The sequence below is a fragment of the Botrytis sinoallii genome (assembly GCF_014898435.1).
Source record: "Botrytis sinoallii strain Bc 23 chromosome Unknown BSIN_006, whole genome shotgun sequence".
NCBI lineage: Eukaryota > Fungi > Ascomycota > Leotiomycetes > Helotiales > Sclerotiniaceae > Botrytis > Botrytis sinoallii.
In genome coordinates, this window is record NW_024066033.1 from 1,072,576 (window position 1) to 1,091,644 (window position 19,069).

The window sequence follows — 19,069 nt, forward strand, 5'->3', positions numbered from 1 at the left end:
GTGTGAAAAAATAGAATTGTGTGAAAGAGTATGATGGTGGTATGAAATAGCTTATACCAAGAAATTATAATTATATGTGACAGACAGTTAGAGCTGGAATTAGCTCTTTCCTCAGCTGGAATCATGTACCAAGAAAAGACTATAGTAAGGAATTAAGCATTGGGACATGAAATGGTACGTACTTGGGAGGTAGAATTTTACTATGGATATGTGGATCTAGTTCCTCGAGAACCTATAAATATGAATTCTACCCCCCTGCCATTTCATCTTCTTTCTGATCTTTCCAGTTCCCAGTTTACCATCTGCACTCACCTACACTTTGTTCGAATATCTCTGATATCTTAGACAACAATTCCTAATACTGCATCCTGCACTTATACTCATTAATATCTCTGATAGCAAGTAACAACACACATAATCTTTAATCTAATCTTTACACTTATGTTTTGCGACCTTCATTCACATCTCTTCGACATCTTCCGAATACCTTCCACACCTTACGAATACCTTCCAAATTCATCACTTGAAACCATCAATTTAGACACATCAATATCTGCAAATGTTCTTCCAGGAATCTAGCGATATGAATGGTTCAGGCGGAGGACGGGGAGTTAAAAGAAGAAGTTCACTGACTTCTGAAGACTCCTTCAAGATGAAACGTACGACCAATGAAGTAAAAAAAGTCATGTCATTGAATTCCACCGGAGAAGCAACCAAACCACTTACCGAGTTTCACCTCTTTGAAAAACTTCATCTGGAGATCAGAAGCATGATATGGCAGCTTACTTTCAAAAAGACGTTGCTGTTCAGGTGAAGAATAATGGTGGACTCTATCCGATGAAAGGTGTCTTTGAAGCTCCAAGCATCCCTGCCCTTCTCGTTAATCATGAAGCGAGGAAGGAAGCTCAACACCACATGAGCAAATCAGCGATGTTTGGATCCTTCTCCTTCAACAAGCGATCCGACACCCTACACTTATTTTTCCCCCTTCAGTTCTGGCCTGCATGGTTAGACTTCGGAGAAAGCAGTCCGCTATCTTCTCTGAAAGTTACCCACCTCGTACTCAATGGATTCTTCTTCCGCAGATTTCTTGGAATCGATAATTTCCTCATCGAACAACTCGAACGTCGCACTCATCAATTCTTTACGATCCTCTCGACAATGTCAGAGTTGCAGACTATCTCTGTACCCACCACCGGAAAGGATATATCCTCGCGCACCAAAGACGGTAATCAGACAGAGACTGATGCTCAGAAGATGGTAAATTTCAAACTTATCGATAATACTTATCAGAAAATGGCGGAAGACTTTCAGGAAAAGTATTGCCCGAAGTGGGAGATACCAACTTTGATCTATCTAGACGACCAAGCGAGCAAACCGAATCACTTTTCCGCGGACGAATATTAGACTGTGGTGTTGGGGATATTGGAAGTCGACAGACAGTTCTCTTCTGCGATACATGTTTGGAATATAATGCTTTCTGTTTTTTTGTTTGTTGCTAAATGGCTAGCGGATAGCGAATTTTGTAATTTTGGCTGGATGTTGGGCGTTATTATTGTTTTCTTTGCACACATTGCTTGTTATTGTGTTTATACCATTGGTGTTGGTTATTATTGAGCGTCAACTTAGCTTTGGAAGAAATTGTTTGCGGATACTTTGTTGGTTTGCGGAGGAGGATATTGAGCGAGCGCATTGGGTATAGACTAGAACAAATTGCTGACTAATTGATCGATTTTCATTCATTCACGAGGGAGGGAGCTGAATTATCTGAGCTGTGCTGGTTATTGTGAGAACTACCGTATCACATCATGTCACCTAAATGTAATTCACTGTCAAAGTCAATGTGAAAGTCTATGCCAAACTGCAGTGACTACGTAGGTACCCAGAAGCCTTTTTTTTCATCCATCCTTTCTTTTATGGTTCAATTTACACCAATTGACCTCTGCAACTCTTCTTTGCTACATGATACTAGACTGTGTTGCTTTTGGTTGCTTTTGGGTATTTTTGTAATCTGATCAAAAGCTTTCCTCTGAAAATGAACTTTTTTACTCCACATCAGGCGATGCAGTGAATGATCATTACTCCTATGTTTTTCACTCCATCCAACTAAAACACAAAGTGCCACAACAAAATCAGCTTTTTAACACATTATTCATTATGGTACAAGATTTTTATAAGTTTCCAATCACTCTCTAGTCTTGATGAAGCCGTAGAAAGGAAGCTGTAGCAGTTAGCTCGAAAAATGACAATCATATTCCTTTCAACTTCACATCTCTATAAAGTCTACAAGACAACAACCTAATCGTGAGTTCTTGTTCTTTTGTATAACACTACAATTCCTTGACATTCTGGCACCAAGAAAGGATCACAACATTTCGATCAATAAACAATAAATCTACCAAAGTCACCGACATGTCTCTCAACATGAACGGCATTTCACCCCAGTCGATCAGCAGAAGATATCTAGTTATGAAGTCTTTACCTTTCCACAATGTTGTCTTGCAAAGAGCTCTAATTCAACGCTCTATCACCGCTCGTAAATCCTTCAACACACCTACCGGTATGGGTGGAAACTTCAGACAAGCTCACTCAAGAAACTATTGCAGCCCGAGCTATATAGCTCCTAAACCAAAAGAAACTCCAAAAACTGGCGATTCTTCCACAGGCATTGATAACTCTAACATTACCACCCGAAATCATGCTTACTACCAAAGCTACAGCATTTCTGGCTTCTACCCCATTGTCTGCACTCCTCCACCACCAACCAAGGGACTTCCCAAAGAGGACGAACAGGTCAAGAAGACTGGTCCTAAACAAGAAGAAATCAAGGCCAAGAAGACTGGTCATGAACATACTTGTCCTGTCCACTCATACAGTCATGCTTACTACCAACAATTCAGTATTTCAGGCTTCTATCGCTTCAATAATAGTCCGGCGGATTCCAAACCCATCAAGAAACCTTCTACGGTGGAGCCAAAAGATACACCCAAAGATGAACATGTCTGTTCTATCAGAACATGCAATCACGCCTACTATAGAACATTCAGTATCTCAGGCTTCTACCCTGCCCCAAGTAGTACGCCGACAAATCCTGAGTCGAGCAAGCCCACCTGCATCGCACCCAAGATCAGCATGGCCGAAGCTCTCGCTCTTGCTGCGGCTTTCATCCCATCTACTTCTTCTCACCAGAAGATAAATGGGAACATGGAGCATTTGAACTTAGAGCATGATATTAACACATCCGCTCAGACAATTGAAGAGCTTGGTTTCGAGGCTCTTGGTATTACTGGATTTCAGGATCCCCGAGATGATATGGAAGGAGAAAAGGATATGATGGAGGATGATGAAAAGGACGGGGGAGCTATTGAGTTTAGAGAGGGAGGCCCTGGTCCTGTTCGTGCTGGTCTTTCTGCAGTTTGGCTTCTCCTTTCCCCGGTTTAGTTTCAGGGTCTTGTGGTTAACGGGTGACTGAGGTAGTGTAGATGGAGTGAAGTAAGATTATGTGACATTCAGTCACAAGCAGAACCTTTGCAAAGAACTCTATATCTGGTATTTCTATAGCGTCATAGACGCTTAATGATAGGAAGGTTAGGAATCAGGGGTATGGATGCTAACACGCTATGGAATGTTTGTTAATCTCTATTAGCAGATCAATATTCAGTCGATACCTTCAAATAATCAATAACATGAGTGATTAGAATGAATGTGATGTGTTATTTACAACCCTGAATACCTACTTACCGTCACCGTGCACCTACCCGAGTACCCCTTCATTTATTTGCGGGTATTGCGGAAAGGGGTTAACGTTCCGTAACCTTCCACACCCGATTTCTACCCAGACAAATCTCCGATGAAGAGAAACAGTTGAGAATATCAGCACCAAGTGTCTAACGTTTGTTATCACAATTAATTTTTGTCTAAGACTTGTCTAATGCACCTTGGAAAGTCAAATCACAAAGAATGGGGTATTTCGGGCGATTAGTAGCTTCTTAATAATCAAGCTGCGGGATTTCGGAGCCTCTATATAAAGCACATCAAAAGCATTACTTTCTTGTATTTTCATTCCAGTATTAATCACATTTCACATCCAACCAACTCGAATTAAACTCAAAAATCATGAGTACCACAATGAAAGCCCTGCGGCTTCTCCGCCATGATTCAGCAGCAGCACCTAAGTTGGTCCTCCAGAATGTCCCAAGACCTACATTGATACCAAACCACCTCATCATCAAAGTCCACGCTTCGGCAATTCATCCAAGCGACCTCCTCAATGCCAAGGGCGGTTTCCCATATACCACATTTCCCCGAATTCCAGGCCGAGATTTTTCGGGAATTGTGGTGGAAGGCCCATCTGATCGCATTGGTCAGGAAGTCTATGGTACCAGTGGAAACACAATCGCCTTTACCAAGGATGGATTCCAAGCCGAATATTGTCTCGTTCCCGAAAATGCCGTCGCGCCGAAGCCATCAAATCTCTCATTTACTCAGGCAGCTTGTGTTGGCGTTCCGTTCACGACTGCAAGCCTTGTTCTTTCGCGGGCACATGCCAAGAAAGACGAGTCGGTATTGGTGACGGGCGCAAATGGTGCTGTTGGCTCGGCAATAGTTCAATTGGCGAAGGGGATGGGCTGCCAGGTCATATCTGCTACTAGAAGCGATAAGGATGACGTCAATACTGCGAATGATCCAGAACTCAATGCCGTTGATAATTTAACGGACGGAAAAGGTGTGGATGTTGTGGCGGATACTGTGGGTCAACCTGCTCTTGTACAGGCTGCTGTTAATAAGCTTGCCAGAGGAGGTAGATTGGCATTTATCGCATCACCAAGGGGTGGCGCTGATACGGGATTGACATTAGATATGTTGAGTTTCTATCGAGGGGAAAAGTCATTGGTAGGGTGCAATACATTGGCATATGGTGTCGAGGAACTTGCGTTTCAATTAAAAGAACTGACGAGTAAATTCGAAGAAGGGTCGTTGAAAGGGGCAGAAGAAGAATCATGGACAGAGATTGGGATTGAAAATGGTGTTGAAGCGTATGAAAAAGCATCGCAAACAAAGGGCGGGAAATTTGTGATTGTAATGAATTGAGTTTCAAGGCATTTAACAAAAATTACACGGTGCCGTGCAATCAATGTGAGCAAGGTTAAGTGTAGTCAGGGCCTCATGACCCCTATCATGAAGTCGAAGATCTGTTCTGCTAGGTCCAAAAATCCTCGACATCCAGATTGCCATTACCTCAAATTTTAACTTTCTGCATTCGTTCTAGATCCATGGAAAAAACTTGATTAACAATCTTTTCTTTGTGCAAAATCAATCCAAAGCTTTCCAACAAATTACTCTAGGTTTGAAATATTTGTCGCCAGGTCTTACAACATTCTAAATGACAAAATCGTCGAGTTTCACATCCATACAACGAGAGAATTGGTGATACTACTCGATTTTGTAACCATGGATGAATGAAGCTTTCATGAGTACCAGAACATGAATCTGTCGATCTCTCATTAATACTTGATTACAGTTCCGACCCCGAACAATCAAACCCTAATCTGGAAAAAGCCTCCAGAGAGACGCAATATCGTGCAAAATCGTGCCTAGATGATGGTAATGATCTCCCTAATGAGCATGGGAATTAAATCAACTGGCTTTCTTATCTGAACAATGCTCGATTCACTTCCTGGGATACTAGGAGCCTGGCCGCCGACTTCCTATTCCGGATGATTGAAGTGAGACATATAGGTTCAGTTGAGCGTGTTGTAATTTGTACATCCATTTTTGGTAAGACAACTGCACTGGCATTCGAGGAATATATCGAGGTCATTATTGAAGGGAAACTAAAGAGTGATAGCTCAACTATTATAACTCCAGATCCTTTCTCCCTCTTTACTCCACTCCACTTCGCAACCAACTAAGGGTTCACCTCTAACCAGCCGCAACACACTTTGAAAGCTGATCATCACAATCACTAATTTCCACACCGGACAAATTCCCATTATTAATCGCATCCGCGCAAGCATTATGCTGAATTGCACATGACCTATCAACAGCATCCTCAATATCCGTAAATGTATTTCCGTTCACCGAGAATGGTCTGTCTGAATCAGTTGTAGTTTCGACATTTGGAGGTTGAATGCCTCCCACAGCCGCTGCGGTTCCGGTTGGGGCGGGACCTGTTGAGGTTGAAGAGACTAAAACCGTGGTGGTGTTGGCGGGAACGGCAGTCAAGGTTAATTGTGCGTTAATGTTGGGTGCGGTGGCGCCATTATTGGTGTTATTCTGGCGAGGGAAAAATGCGAGAGAGGTGGGTACTGGAGCATTGTTCAAGTTGACAATCTCTCTGTTTAAAAGTCAATTTACACATCATTTGATATCCATTAGTGATGGCTTACGGAGATCGAGCAATATTACTCGCACGTGGTCCTAATGCACGACGATGCACATGACGAGATGTATAGCCTAATGCGCTGCCTGAGAATGCAAGACCCGCAAGTAGGAAAGTTGAGATTGCTGTAAACTTCATGGTTATAATTGGGTAATAATGTTTAATTGATCAGGTCAAAGATAGTGTTCGCTATTCGTCCTGCGCGTGAAAAAAAGAAAAATAAAGAAGATGTGTTACACGATCAACGTGGAAAGAATGTTTTGATATATGAAATGAATGTGTTGTCAACTTGGAGAAAGTGACCAAAGTTGCGATCAGATGAAAATGATTAGAGAAAGTGGTTGATGAAGGAAGAAATGATGCTTCCCCGCAGATTGTATATATACGCCAATGTGGAGCACCGACATCAAGGCTTGGAAGAACTCCACTTGGATTTGCGTCCGATTCTTCTTGATCAGCCCTTAGACCTCCCAACTTATATTCCCAGAATTATATCCGATTGGCTGTTTGTACAACACCTAACTTAAGCTTTGTTTCATGGGATGATTTTGTAACGGGAATGCTCACCTCAAGTTCTTTCCGAATATTGAAATTGATCTGATTCAGATATGATTGCGAATTTGGGATATACTAGTTGTTTTGGAAGTTAAAACAATCAGACGATTGAACTGGAGCTGTTATGCAATTTGGACTTCTACTACACAGCGACGGAAGCGATGCGCGAGGTAAACCTTAGATCTTTGCAAACGGAGCAGGGGTAACCTCAGAATAGCAACTTTTGATCTTGTCACTGAGACTAACTTGAATCTTCTGCCATCCGAGCCGATTATCGTCTAAGCGGCATCGACATAGCTCACAGGGCTGACTACCCAGGTATCTAGAGGAAACAAAAACGTACTTCAATCAGATCTACCCGCACCTCGCATATCAGACATGATAGATGACGCTACCATAAGCCTTTAAGACCGTGAATGGTATTATTACTATGCATGATGAAGAATAAAGTAGAAACTTTCCATGGAAGGCGAAACATGCGATAGTGGGCAGAGATGTGGTAGGGAGGTCTGACCGCTAGCTTCACCAGCAAGGAACTGAAACTGTATGAAGAATCTGAGGCCGGTGATGGCGCGACAGTAATCCGAATGCTCTGTGTGAAAATTGTGAAGTATGCGATGAATTTGATGCACCATATTCAGGTCGACTACTTTGATGAGACATGGTTTGAGTTCAAACTTGATGGGATGCAGTAGTCATCCAACTTGTAGATAGGAAGATATGGATCTGGGTCTGCTAACTCATGAAATATCAGACTATCATCTGAATTTATTCAAAAGCAAAGACACACGACCTTCTTACAGTGAGAGTATCAAAAACAGCCAGAATAACTTGAGGTTGGTGTAGATGGAGAGATGTCAAATGTCAAAGTTGTCAGTCCGGTCCGGTCCACAAACTGAACATTGACCATGCATCTCTCGGTGAGACGGCCGCTAGCGCGACCCCACTTTACATGCTCTCTTCTCTTCAATCCAAGCATCCAAGTGCCATTTCTACCTTAACATCAATTCTTCGAGAAATTCGAATACATTTAAGAAAATTTGCACCTTGTCAAAATGTCTACTCATAGCAACATCAATCAGGATATTAAATCCATTGAAATTTATGCTTCTCATTCCTTTTCCTACTTGTTGAATCGATTGATCGACTAGAGCACATTACTTGAGCATTGGCAGTACAAAGTTGTAATTTTTTCATGTAACCTATGAACATTTTAAATTGGGAACAGGTGGAAGAGCAGGCGCTATAGTGAGTACAAGAGTCCTCAAGTGAGGCTATTCTCAATTAGTTGGCATATCGGCATTAGTTTCTTTTCCCAATAAGCCCATATGCACAGCTCCATTACAATTCCATCAACCTTGGGTCATCATCTTCAAAGCCCTGGTGGCTGGCAGCAAAGAAAGCAAACGAAAGCTTTTTTGAGATCATTAGTGTGCTTGTCAATCTGATATTCTATGGCTGATGGTATCCATAAATTTGGTGCCTTGACAATTGTCATTAGTTCAGCTCGTTAGGAGAACAACACATCAAATCTACAGAAGAGGGGCCGTATAATCTTGATGATAACGAAGCCAAAACTGCAAATTTGTTCATTCTCAACGTTCATCAATTTTAAATTTCAGTGCTTATCACTTGTAATTCACTGCCTCTCACGCCGGTTGGGTAACATGAGGTTATTGTATCATTCCAATATTCTACTAGTCGCAAACAATGGCTTCTTCAGTGCGCGACTGAAATAATAGTCATACCGAGGCCATCATGTACGGTCTTTGGTTTGAACTTCACAACAGTTACAGATGAAAATACGGCATCCGATCTTCACTCTACGTATTCTATACGGCCATTGTATCACAACCTCAGTTATTTAAAGTTCTTCTTACATCTCCCTTTTCACAACATTCGATAATCTCGGAACTTCCACTTCATAAACGCCCACTTCAAGATCATCGACTTTTTAATCAAATAAATACCAAAATTTGTCGAATTACCATTTGAAAGCACGGCGTCTTCTTGATTCCCTTTACAATTGACCTCACTCTCGTCGCGAACCGATTCCTCTAGTGGCAAATTTCATCTAATTCCAGCACTTTGGGCATATATCCTCGCCATGTCCTCCTGTCAACGTAGTACTAGAAGAAAAATTGCCAATGGCGCAAACCCTTCACCCATATCAAAACAGGCCAAACACTTTTCAAAGTAAGTCTCAGCATACTCACCCATGATCATTGCTAGTATCATGTGAAATAAACTAACTTTGTTTCTTAACAGATTTCTTGGCGATGAACTCATCACCTTCCGAGTAGGTGATAAACTTAAGCCTATTCAAGTGCACAAAAATGTCATTTGCGAAAAGCTGGAAGTTTTCGACGCCATGCTTCGGGGTAACTTTAGTGAGGCAACCTCCAAGGTTATAGACTTACCGGAGGATAACTTCAACGCATTCGAGTTATTGGTCGAATGGTGTTATACAAATCGAATCAATATGGCAGATGAAAACACTTCCTATTCGTCCGTTAATACTAGGGTGGAGCTGTATTGTTTGGCTCATAAGTATTGTGCTTTGGTTCTACAAGACTTTGTTACGAACTACCTTATTACATGGTTCAGAATCAAGGACGGACATGTCAGACTTGTACAGCCCCAATGGATTGCACGTATCGAGGAAACATTCTCAGCTTCATATGATGAATTAGGAGGTATAGAAGAGCTTCCAGGACCTTTGCGTTACTTCATCCGGTTTTTGAACTCGATGGTAGTGCTCGCATCTCAATCCAAACCCTCGAAGCTGGCAAAGTTGTATCTCGAACCTTTTCCTCCGGACCAACTGGAACATTGGGGAAGCTTATTTCCTGGAGTTCCAGTTGCCAACAATTATAAAATCAACCCATTGATTTCGGAACCACAAATTATCGAGAATTGGAACAGTTCATCAACAACCTGCTGCGAGTATCATAACCATATATCTTCGAAAATCCTTGAATGTCCAGTTTTCAAGGAGATCAGAGGAACAGCTAAATACTCACCTGATGCTTTTGTAGTCGTCGCAAACTACAAACGATTATTAGGAAGCATGAGAGTATTGGAGCGCATTAAGAACAATCGGAAGGTTACCACAGAACTGCTGCGTCTAACAGATGAAATTAATATGAAAGGCACGCCTTTTAATACAGCTCAGGCAAGTGCTGGTATGCTTGAACTATTTTATTTGGGTGTATTTGCATTCGAAGATGACCAAGACGAGTCCCGTACCATAGAATTTAAAGAGGGCATGGGCATTCAACAACTATGAAGCCTAGCGACAAATGTAGTTTATGCTTCTAAGAGTCGGAAGTCGCCAGATTAGACTAGCGAGAAACACAATAGATCAGTTGGGTGCATGGTCGCGCTTGTTAAAGGTTGCTGAGCTGGACAGCTAGATTGTCATGGATTGAGTGATGGGTAGCTTTATTAACTTTGAACAATTTCACGGCTAATCATTCTCTTGCAAGTGGAGATCTCAACCATTCCTCGAGATTATATTTATTTTAAGTGTGCAAACATGGTGACTCGATAGATAGAATGTCGACAACGCTTTACGTGAGAATGTAAGAGTAATAGATAAATTTAGAGACCAATACTGCGTAGTCTTTTCACTGAGTATTTTAAGTTTTATTCCAATGTTCCTATCCTTTGCAAATCCCCCACTCTCTCTCTCATCCTCACATATTTCTTCTTTCACACTGCTCATGAAGCCAAACTCGCCGCAGCCAAAACCAGCATTCCAAATTCATCCAACTGAGACAACCACCCATCTAATGTCCGATCCTCAGGATTAGTTCGAGAAATTATCAGATCTCCATACGTAAGCTGTACGCCTCTTATTGAATTTGCATACTCATTTTCCCACGCTTCATTTGTAGTCGCTCTCCAGAGTTTGCGAGAACAGGGTAAAGTCATATACTGTAGGCGATTTCCGTTGCAGCGATATTCCGGGACTGAAGAAGAGACGTCAAAGAATAGGTCGATGAAGAACAGTGTTATAATTGTGCTGGGCATGATGTAGTCGAGTTAGCGAAACAAACTTCTACTGTGGTAGGTTTATCGTCAACTCGATATCGGAAACAGTTGAAATACTTACCGGCGTATGGATTCGGCCATCGCCCATTCTTTCCACGATGGAACACCCTCGTTTTGGAGGTCTTCTGCCAGGTGAGCAACGTGCATTGCAACTTTCTATTGTTTCGTTAGTGTGACGGTACGAGAGCGTCGCGAATATCAAGAATGCAAGTGAGGTTTACTTACGACCATTGTGGAAATTAATGGAACATCAGAATTTGTTGCCTTCTCATTATCTTCCGAAATTCGAAGGAGGAAATAAATCGTAATGGCATGAAGAGCAGCGACGGAATCTTCAATGTTATATGTTTTATACTAGCATTTCCCTCATTCAGAGTACACCCAATTTAAAGTTTATTTGTGAACAAACCTGGGCACATATTCTATCAATCTCCATCCTAATGCACCCCCAAATAAACAAAATGTTATCCTTGTTCTTTACACTTATCCATTGTATGAGGGAAACACATGTAGCGAGCGGTGCTGGAAGCGCTTTACGACTGTTGAAATGAGGATGGATAAATGGCGGGAGTCCATCGTCATTACTAGGGAGTAACATTGAGGGATATGTTGGTAAAGTGCATAGTATGTAACTTCTGTTCAAGGAAAATTGATTGTTGGACAATTTTCGAGGTGCAAATGCTTTTGGGGCGCTGGGTACCGGTTGATTGTATAGTCTGTGATATGGACCACTATCTTTCGGTTGATAGCTCGCGGAAATAGGGGACGGATCCATTGGTAACAGTTGTGGGGAATATCTTGTAGGTTTGCTGAAAACTGAAATGTCCACATGTTCCGAAATAAATTCTTCAATGTCGAGGTTCCAGTTTTCATTCGGAATTTCGAGATTCAAGGTATCCTCGGCGATAACATCCGAAATTTGCAATGGACTTGAAATCATGCTGGCTTCATGGATATCCGGCCAGACCGTTGCTGTGACGTCTTGCGACGAAGATAAAATCGAAGATACTTCTTCGGTCTGATCCGCACCAGTATCGGCATGATTATTTACTTCTGGCTCTAGAACCTTTCCTTTCGGCAACTGAGGTCCCTGATAGATACAGCTTAAGTTCTTCTTTAGACATCGTGAACAGCTTGGATGTATCAAATCGCATTGCGTCTTGGCTTTGGTACAAGCTGAGCAAGCACGCTTCCTTGATCTTATACCACCACGAGATTTGACTTTTTTGCAGTATGAGATATGACGAAGTTTAGATTTCTCTGCATACCTACTCAGCTTAATGTTTCTTGCAATCTTTAATAAAGGAGTTGACTCACTATTACCACAGTCTTTTTCACAAATACTACACGTGAATTTTTCACGGTGGAACTGGTTCGACTCCATATTTTGAAGAGTGACTTGAAGACAAAAGTGTGAGGAGAAAGATTGTGAAGCTTCGGAGAACTCTTGTAACCTTCATCTATTGTACGGAGAGTTTTGGTTCTCGGACATATGTTAGTAAGCAGGAAGGATTCACCGATTGTTAATCAAAGTGGGGGTCAGGGGTACGAAATAGGTCTAGGTAAGATGCAGATACACTCCAGAAAGCAGGCTAAACGCATTAGGCGTATTACGTAATCATCTTGATTGATATAGTCAACTGGATTATACATAGCTTTCAAGAGAATATGTATTATACTTAATATCAATAAATCTACCTATTCTATACATCTTTTCTGATAACCTATATAGGGATTCAAAATACGTTCAATATCTTATCTCTATTCTCTTCGCAATTAAACCTTTTAATTAAGAATATTTAGAAACCCTCTTTATCTCTAAATTTGTCGCACAGTAGTTGATTGATTGATTGATTGATTGATTTAATTAACGTCCTTTTCTCAGTCCAAGACTATTTAGGACGGCTAGGCTTTAAGAACCTAACAACTGCTAGTGGATATCTACAGTAGATATATTCAATTTGGGGGAGTAAAAACGAATGCTGGGGTGCTATGCCCGATCTCTATTCGGAGTGCAAATAGAGATTAAATAGTCTTCATCCTCTGAGACACTTCCTTCCTCACTCTTCCCCTACCCCTAATCCAATTAAAGCATCCCAATATCCAATTTCTCTTTTTAAAATCCTAAATCCAATTTGCTATCCCTCCCTTTCTATAAAAGGCAAGAGTTATCCCCTCCCGAGTTGCCTCCAATATAGCAAAGGGTCCTCTTGCTAGTGAGGTAGCAGAAGAAGGCACCACTCTTCTCTGTCTTTATCTCTTTTAAACTAGCCCCTTGTATATCTTCATAAGCTTGATATCCTCCAGCTCTTATTAGATGTGTATAGTCGAAACTGTTGAAAATAGTGGGGCAGGGCCGAATCCTAAGCCCTATTGCCCACACACAAATCAATTCGGAAAATTCGAAAATTCGAAAATTAAAAGAAAAACGTTGTATTGTATCGATGCCCAGAGCATGGTATTAATTTGAAGGCGATGGCATTCTCTGTATTGTGTCGTCGTAGTATTCGAGTGGCTGAAAGCCAAAGGGTATAAAAAAGGGTTGTAGTACGAGTAGAGCGGCGGCAAGCTCTATATCGAAAAGACTCTTCTAAAAGAAGAGACCTACTGCGTATCATATTTCTGTACTTGAAATAGTAATCGATGGTAGATGTTGAATCTAACCGGGGCTTCCGTAACCTTCGTATCCGCGTCTAAAGCTGGTATTCAACTCTTCGTAGGTATTGCTGTCGTAAAATCGTAATATAATCCTTCGCTATATCTCTGAACCACTCTCCTTCCAATTCTTCCAATTCCATCTGCGACTCAATCTTAGCTCTGCAGACTCTCAAGAGAGAGCTGGAGGTTCGTAGGATGCACCGCGTACAGGTGTTGAGTCTTCGCATCCCGTCGCACAGTAGTATTTGTATGACGATTAATATACTAATATCAAAAGAGCTTTCAAAAGAGCTATAGATATTATATAATCTTATTGATTTGGAGGATTATTATATAGTTACGGAAATCCAGTATTTGAATAATTCTTTTTTATTTTTTTTTTTTTTTATTTTTTTAAATATCTCTTTTTTTAGAAATATTTTATATATTCATTTCTATAATATTTCTTATAAGGATTTAATGTTATTTTATTATTAGAATACGAATTCCTTTTGATTTTTAAAATATTTTTTTAATATTACTTTTGATTTTGGAAATCTATAACGCAGGTTTTCAATCTCATTCTGGATGATACCAGTATTATCCCTTTCGAGCAAATCCAAACTATTATTTGATTTTTTCAATATTATCCTTATTTTAATTCCGAAGAATGAAACCTTTATCTCCCATTCATTTAGTAATTGTTAGAGGATATATGAAACCCTTCCGAAAACCTAATCCTATTATTTATCAAACTACAACTTCAACTTTCTATTCTTCAAATTCAAGAAATCCTTTTGATATACTATCCGCTGAATCTTTCTATAATATCGAATAACTTTATTGTCTTAATAGCTTATATTAAATGGGCTAAAGTCAAGGTTGATAATATATTATTTTTCTTAGAAAAAAAGAATACTATTAAATCATAGGTTCGGAAAGCCAAATAAATTATATATCTTGTTATTAATAATAATATTTATAAGCTATATATCTTTTTCAATCTCGTTTTATTTAAATTCATCAATAAAGCTAATGAATAACTAGATAAAGATAGAGAGTTTTCTGAGATTATAAATAATATTAATTTAGCAAGTAAGGCTTTATAAAACAAATTTATTACTATTTTTATTAACTGCTTTTCGAACAAGAAAGATGAAGATTCGATACAAATGGTTTTTAATACTATAAGCTTTTTAACTTAAGAGAAAAGCAAATCTATTCAAAAATACTATTAATATATTAAGAATCTATAATCGGAAATAGATTGCAAAGATATACTTTCCTTTGAGTGTAATACTGATATTCTTTAAGTCAATATTTAAGAAATCTTAATTAAAGTATTCGTTATCAATCTTATCAATTCTGATTTTCATTTAGGATTCATCAAGCTAAATGTTATTTACAAATTTTTAAATGAAAGCTATTCTATAGTATACAATATTTAGAAGAATATGGAAGTAAAAAAAACGCTTGCCCAAAACGATATCGTTGATTATATTATTAACACTTTAAAAAAGCAAAATCTCAAGGATTTGTTTAAAAAAAAATTGAATCTTTTTTAGGATAAGTATCTCAATTCCAATCCTTCAATTAATAAAATCGGAATATCCCTAACAACAATTATAATTTTAATAATAAGGGAAATAACAGTTCGAGTTCGAGATTATCAAATTCAACACCCCAATCTGCTTATATTCAAGCTTCTATACCGATAAACATACAAGTAAAAGAGGCTGGACTAGACCTAAAGAACTCTCGAAATAATATTATTAACAAAACGGAATAATATAATTATTCAAAAAAGCCTTTATATTTTAAATACGGAATCTATAATCATACTAAGCCAAACTACATAAATCAACCTCTTTAATACTAGAAACAAATTGTTTTAAGAAATATAATTTTCCCAAATCATTTTATTATAGCTATATTAATAGCTTATATACACCCTCAATCATCTAATACTAATAATCGAGTCGATCTAAACAATTATCAGAAATCTAAGTCTACCAATCCAAACTCAATCCCTTTTAGATTAGATTCCATTTTTTTTTCAATATAAATCAATAATAATTCAGACTATTCAGATAATAAGATACCCACATTTGAAATATATTCTTTTAATATGGAATTTGATATAAATATAAATAACAAGCAAGAAAATCAAATTCAAGCTTTTAATCTATCATCTCACAAAAGAGCTAGATCTAATAATATATTTAATATTACTAGAAATTAATATATTATATCTTATACAAAGAATACTCATATAAAGAATACTCTCTACAACAAATATTCCGATATTTTCACCCCTCATTTTTGTAAAAAACCTAAGTCAATTCTTAAAAATTCGCTTCAATCTCTATTTTATAATTTTATGCCTCAATTTTAACTAATTCAAGCTCCTTCAAGCTTTCTTATAATATATAAATATAAGAAATATATTTCAAAACTTACATTCTATCCAATCCCAATAAAGAGATCTACTAAGCCTTCTAAGTTTTTATTTAATATTATAGCAAAAATAGAAGAAATCTTTATTGATTACAAAAGCTTATTTTCTATTTTTAAATCGGAAACCTTTAGAATTGATATATTGACTTTTTGTTAAATCTTATCTAATACATCTAAAAACCTATAACGTCTTACAACTCGAGAAAATGCTATTAAAAAGAAAAAGAAGGATATACAATCTATTATCGAGACTGCAAATAAATCTATTTTGTATACTATAATACAATCTGGATTTGATAATAACTTAACTAAAGTCCATCATATTCGTATTACGAATATTATCTTGAATCAAAATCAAATAAAACAACATTTTCCATATCTATCAGACGATACAAACTATATATTAGAGTTCCGAACTGTACAAATCGATCTTATTAAGTCTATAAATCTGCAGGCAACTAAAATCCCAGTCTCATTTATTATTATTAAAACCTCCGATCAGGACAAAGCTTTTCGAATTCAGGGAATCATCTCAATCTCAGAAGAGGGATATATTACTGAAGTCGTTTTAAGCAGATCTCACTACATTATTAATCAAGGATCTAATGGTAATATAGTCTCCCCAGCACTTATCAATCATTTAAATCTATCACAATATCAGATTACCTCGAAAAACATCATTTCCATGGGAACAGCCGACGGCGGGAATACTGGACTGAAATAATATACTACTTTTAGCTTTACGGTTAAAGATATTCAATGTATTATATATACTTTTATTCAATCTAATAATGAGAATCACCCTAATAAGAATAAAAAGAACCTACTTCTCGATTTATTATAACTTTATATTGTTAAAGGCCATATTAACGTTTTCAATTACACTATTTCCATTAGTAATAAAGATTTTTCGGAATCTCATATTCTTATTCAAACTCTATAATTAGTGTAATCACTTTCTCATTAACTAATTCTTTACCTGGCAAACCCTAAATATCAGATTGTTAAACAAAAAGCTGAGATTTCTATAAAGAATGAATTATTGAAATTAAGCTATTTCGATATAGATACAATATATTCTGAGGGAAAGATTTCCTTATCCGACTATAACAATACCGAAACTGTTGAAGAGATTTTTGAAACTGAATCCGATTCTACAGAATCCCTAACTTCATCTAGTTCTTTAAACTTTTAAATCCCAAGTATAACTTTAAACTACAGAAAAAGATTATCTCCCGATCACCCGAACCCTCTTTGTATATAAGAGCTAGGATATTATATTCTTTAAAAAATATTATACAGATATACAGATCCGATATTCCTATTAATATACTTAAATCTATGAATTTTTCATATAAATCTTCAGCTCCTCGGTTCAAATTGAAGTCTCTTCCCGGAAATCAGTTTCTTGTACTTTTCTCTCAAATTGAATCAAAACACCCTATTCCATCCGACTATGTATATTCTATTGAAAAACGATCTATTCCTTAATCATTATTTACGGATTTAATTGAATTGATATAAGAATAATTTAATATCAGTAATGTGTATATTAGCCTTTTAGCTACAGAAAAGCTATGATAATGTGTTATGTATTTTTTATACACTTATAGGGATTTGAATGTAATTAAATTATATTATATTCCCCTAATTACTCTTTTTACTTATCAGATATATTTAAAGGAGGGCATATTTCTATACAAGTGCAAGTTTCGATCTTGATATAATTCTTAACAGATATACTGATTAAATAAAATCATTTAAAATGACTATAGATATTTTATATATGAATATACTATAATAGTTAATGGCAAGTTATCCGATTAGTCTGTAATACCTTTTATTATCAAGAAACCTAGCATTGTATATCCTATACTATCTCCTCACAAACCTGATCCGGAACGATGAGTCGTTTTCGACTATTCGCAAATGAAAAAAGAAATACCTGGCAGTTACTGCATACTAGCTCAAGAAGTTCATGAATATTTATCTCACCCCAGTTATACAGTTTTTATACAACTTGATCTTAAATATATATATTGGATAATATCTCTCCATCTCATGGATAGATATATTTTCGCCTTCTCTATAGGAGATTCCGCTCAAATACAATCTACCCGCATTCCACAAGGTACTCAAACTGCATGTTTTTTAATATTCAAGCTTTTATATACTGTTTATGGTTATGTTTTCTGCTTTTCAAAAAAACACTATTATTTAAAGGATAGCATTCTTCATATTAGCGAATATCCTTCTATTCTTGAATCTAACTTTTCAGATAATTTAGCTTTAGTCAAGTTCTATATAGATGATATATTTTCTGGATATAAGACAGCCGAAGACGTTTATGATATCCTTACAAACTACTTTTTCTTAAAACTAGCTTTTATTCAACTACGTTTTTCTTTTAAGAAATTATATATATTTGTAAGTGAAATGGAAGCTTTAGGTATACTCCATTAAGCAGGCAGTATAATAATTATCAAGCCAGCCTAAGCTATTAAGATTAAGGACTTTTCTACTTTAAGGAATCCTATTGAAATTCACAGTTTTTTAGCTATTATTCAAATAATCTATCAGAATATTAAGAATTTTGCTGAGATATCTCATTCTTTCTTTTGTTTTATTGGTAATATTGAATGGCAATAGGGATTGTATAAGCAGCTTGCCTTTAAGTTTCTATAAGCCAAATGTTCTGAAATAGTCGAATCATATAGTATCGACTACTCCCTTCCCGTTAAGATATATACAGATTCTAGTACTTTTACATCAGATTGCTATATTGTATAGAAACAACACTTCTCAGGAGTTATTTCAGAATCTTTGATTGTATACCCTATCTTATATAACTTCTTTCTTTTTATTAAGACTCAAAGAAACTATGATATTTATAAATATAAGCTTTTAGTAATTATCGAGTTCATACACAAGTATTACTATTACTTCCATTGCCCAAGATCTTACAAGATTTTCACTGATCAT

The 19,069-nt window shown here is 37.4% G+C and overlaps 6 protein-coding genes across 6 annotated transcripts; 4 read left to right on the forward strand and 2 right to left on the reverse strand.

Annotated features, from left to right (window-relative positions):
- Positions 1 to 774: 774 nt before the first annotated feature.
- Positions 775 to 1,407, forward strand: EAF02_004094 (uncharacterized protein; the record flags this gene model as incomplete). The annotated part of the gene is made up of 1 exon (XM_038900142.1): positions 775 to 1,407. One exon carries the CDS (start codon positions 775 to 777, stop codon positions 1,405 to 1,407), a length of 633 nt encoding a protein of 210 aa, XP_038759849.1.
- A 1,005-nt stretch (positions 1,408 to 2,412) lies between these two features.
- EAF02_004095 (uncharacterized protein) lies at positions 2,413 to 3,441 on the forward strand (the record flags this gene model as incomplete). Its single annotated transcript, XM_038900143.1, has 1 exon — positions 2,413 to 3,441. The coding sequence occupies one exon, from the start codon at positions 2,413 to 2,415 to the stop codon at positions 3,439 to 3,441; it is 1,029 nt and encodes a 342-aa protein (XP_038759850.1).
- Positions 3,442 to 4,116: 675 nt separating this feature from the next.
- Positions 4,117 to 5,091, forward strand: EAF02_004096 (uncharacterized protein; the record flags this gene model as incomplete). Its single annotated transcript, XM_038900144.1, has 1 exon — positions 4,117 to 5,091. The coding sequence occupies one exon, from the start codon at positions 4,117 to 4,119 to the stop codon at positions 5,089 to 5,091; it is 975 nt and encodes a 324-aa protein (XP_038759851.1).
- A 533-nt stretch (positions 5,092 to 5,624) lies between these two features.
- Positions 5,625 to 6,877, reverse strand: EAF02_004097 (uncharacterized protein). Its single transcript, XM_038900145.1, has 2 exons — positions 6,390 to 6,877; positions 5,625 to 6,337 (listed from the first exon to the last, which is right to left on the reverse strand). The coding sequence occupies exons 1-2, from the start codon at positions 6,518 to 6,520 to the stop codon at positions 5,923 to 5,925; spliced, it is 546 nt and encodes a 181-aa protein (XP_038759852.1). The 5' UTR covers positions 6,521 to 6,877; the 3' UTR covers positions 5,625 to 5,922.
- A 2,167-nt stretch (positions 6,878 to 9,044) lies between these two features.
- On the forward strand, positions 9,045 to 10,226 carry EAF02_004098 (uncharacterized protein; the record flags this gene model as incomplete). The annotated part of the gene is made up of 2 exons (XM_038900146.1): positions 9,045 to 9,133; positions 9,206 to 10,226. 2 exons carry the CDS (start codon positions 9,045 to 9,047, stop codon positions 10,224 to 10,226), a joined length of 1,110 nt encoding a protein of 369 aa, XP_038759853.1.
- A 434-nt stretch (positions 10,227 to 10,660) lies between these two features.
- Positions 10,661 to 12,377, reverse strand: EAF02_004099 (uncharacterized protein; the record flags this gene model as incomplete). The annotated part of the gene is made up of 5 exons (XM_038900147.1): positions 10,661 to 10,964; positions 11,055 to 11,149; positions 11,219 to 11,347; positions 11,403 to 12,253; positions 12,311 to 12,377. The coding sequence occupies 5 exons, from the start codon at positions 12,375 to 12,377 to the stop codon at positions 10,661 to 10,663; spliced, it is 1,446 nt and encodes a 481-aa protein (XP_038759854.1).
- Positions 12,378 to 19,069: the final 6,692 nt, after the last annotated feature.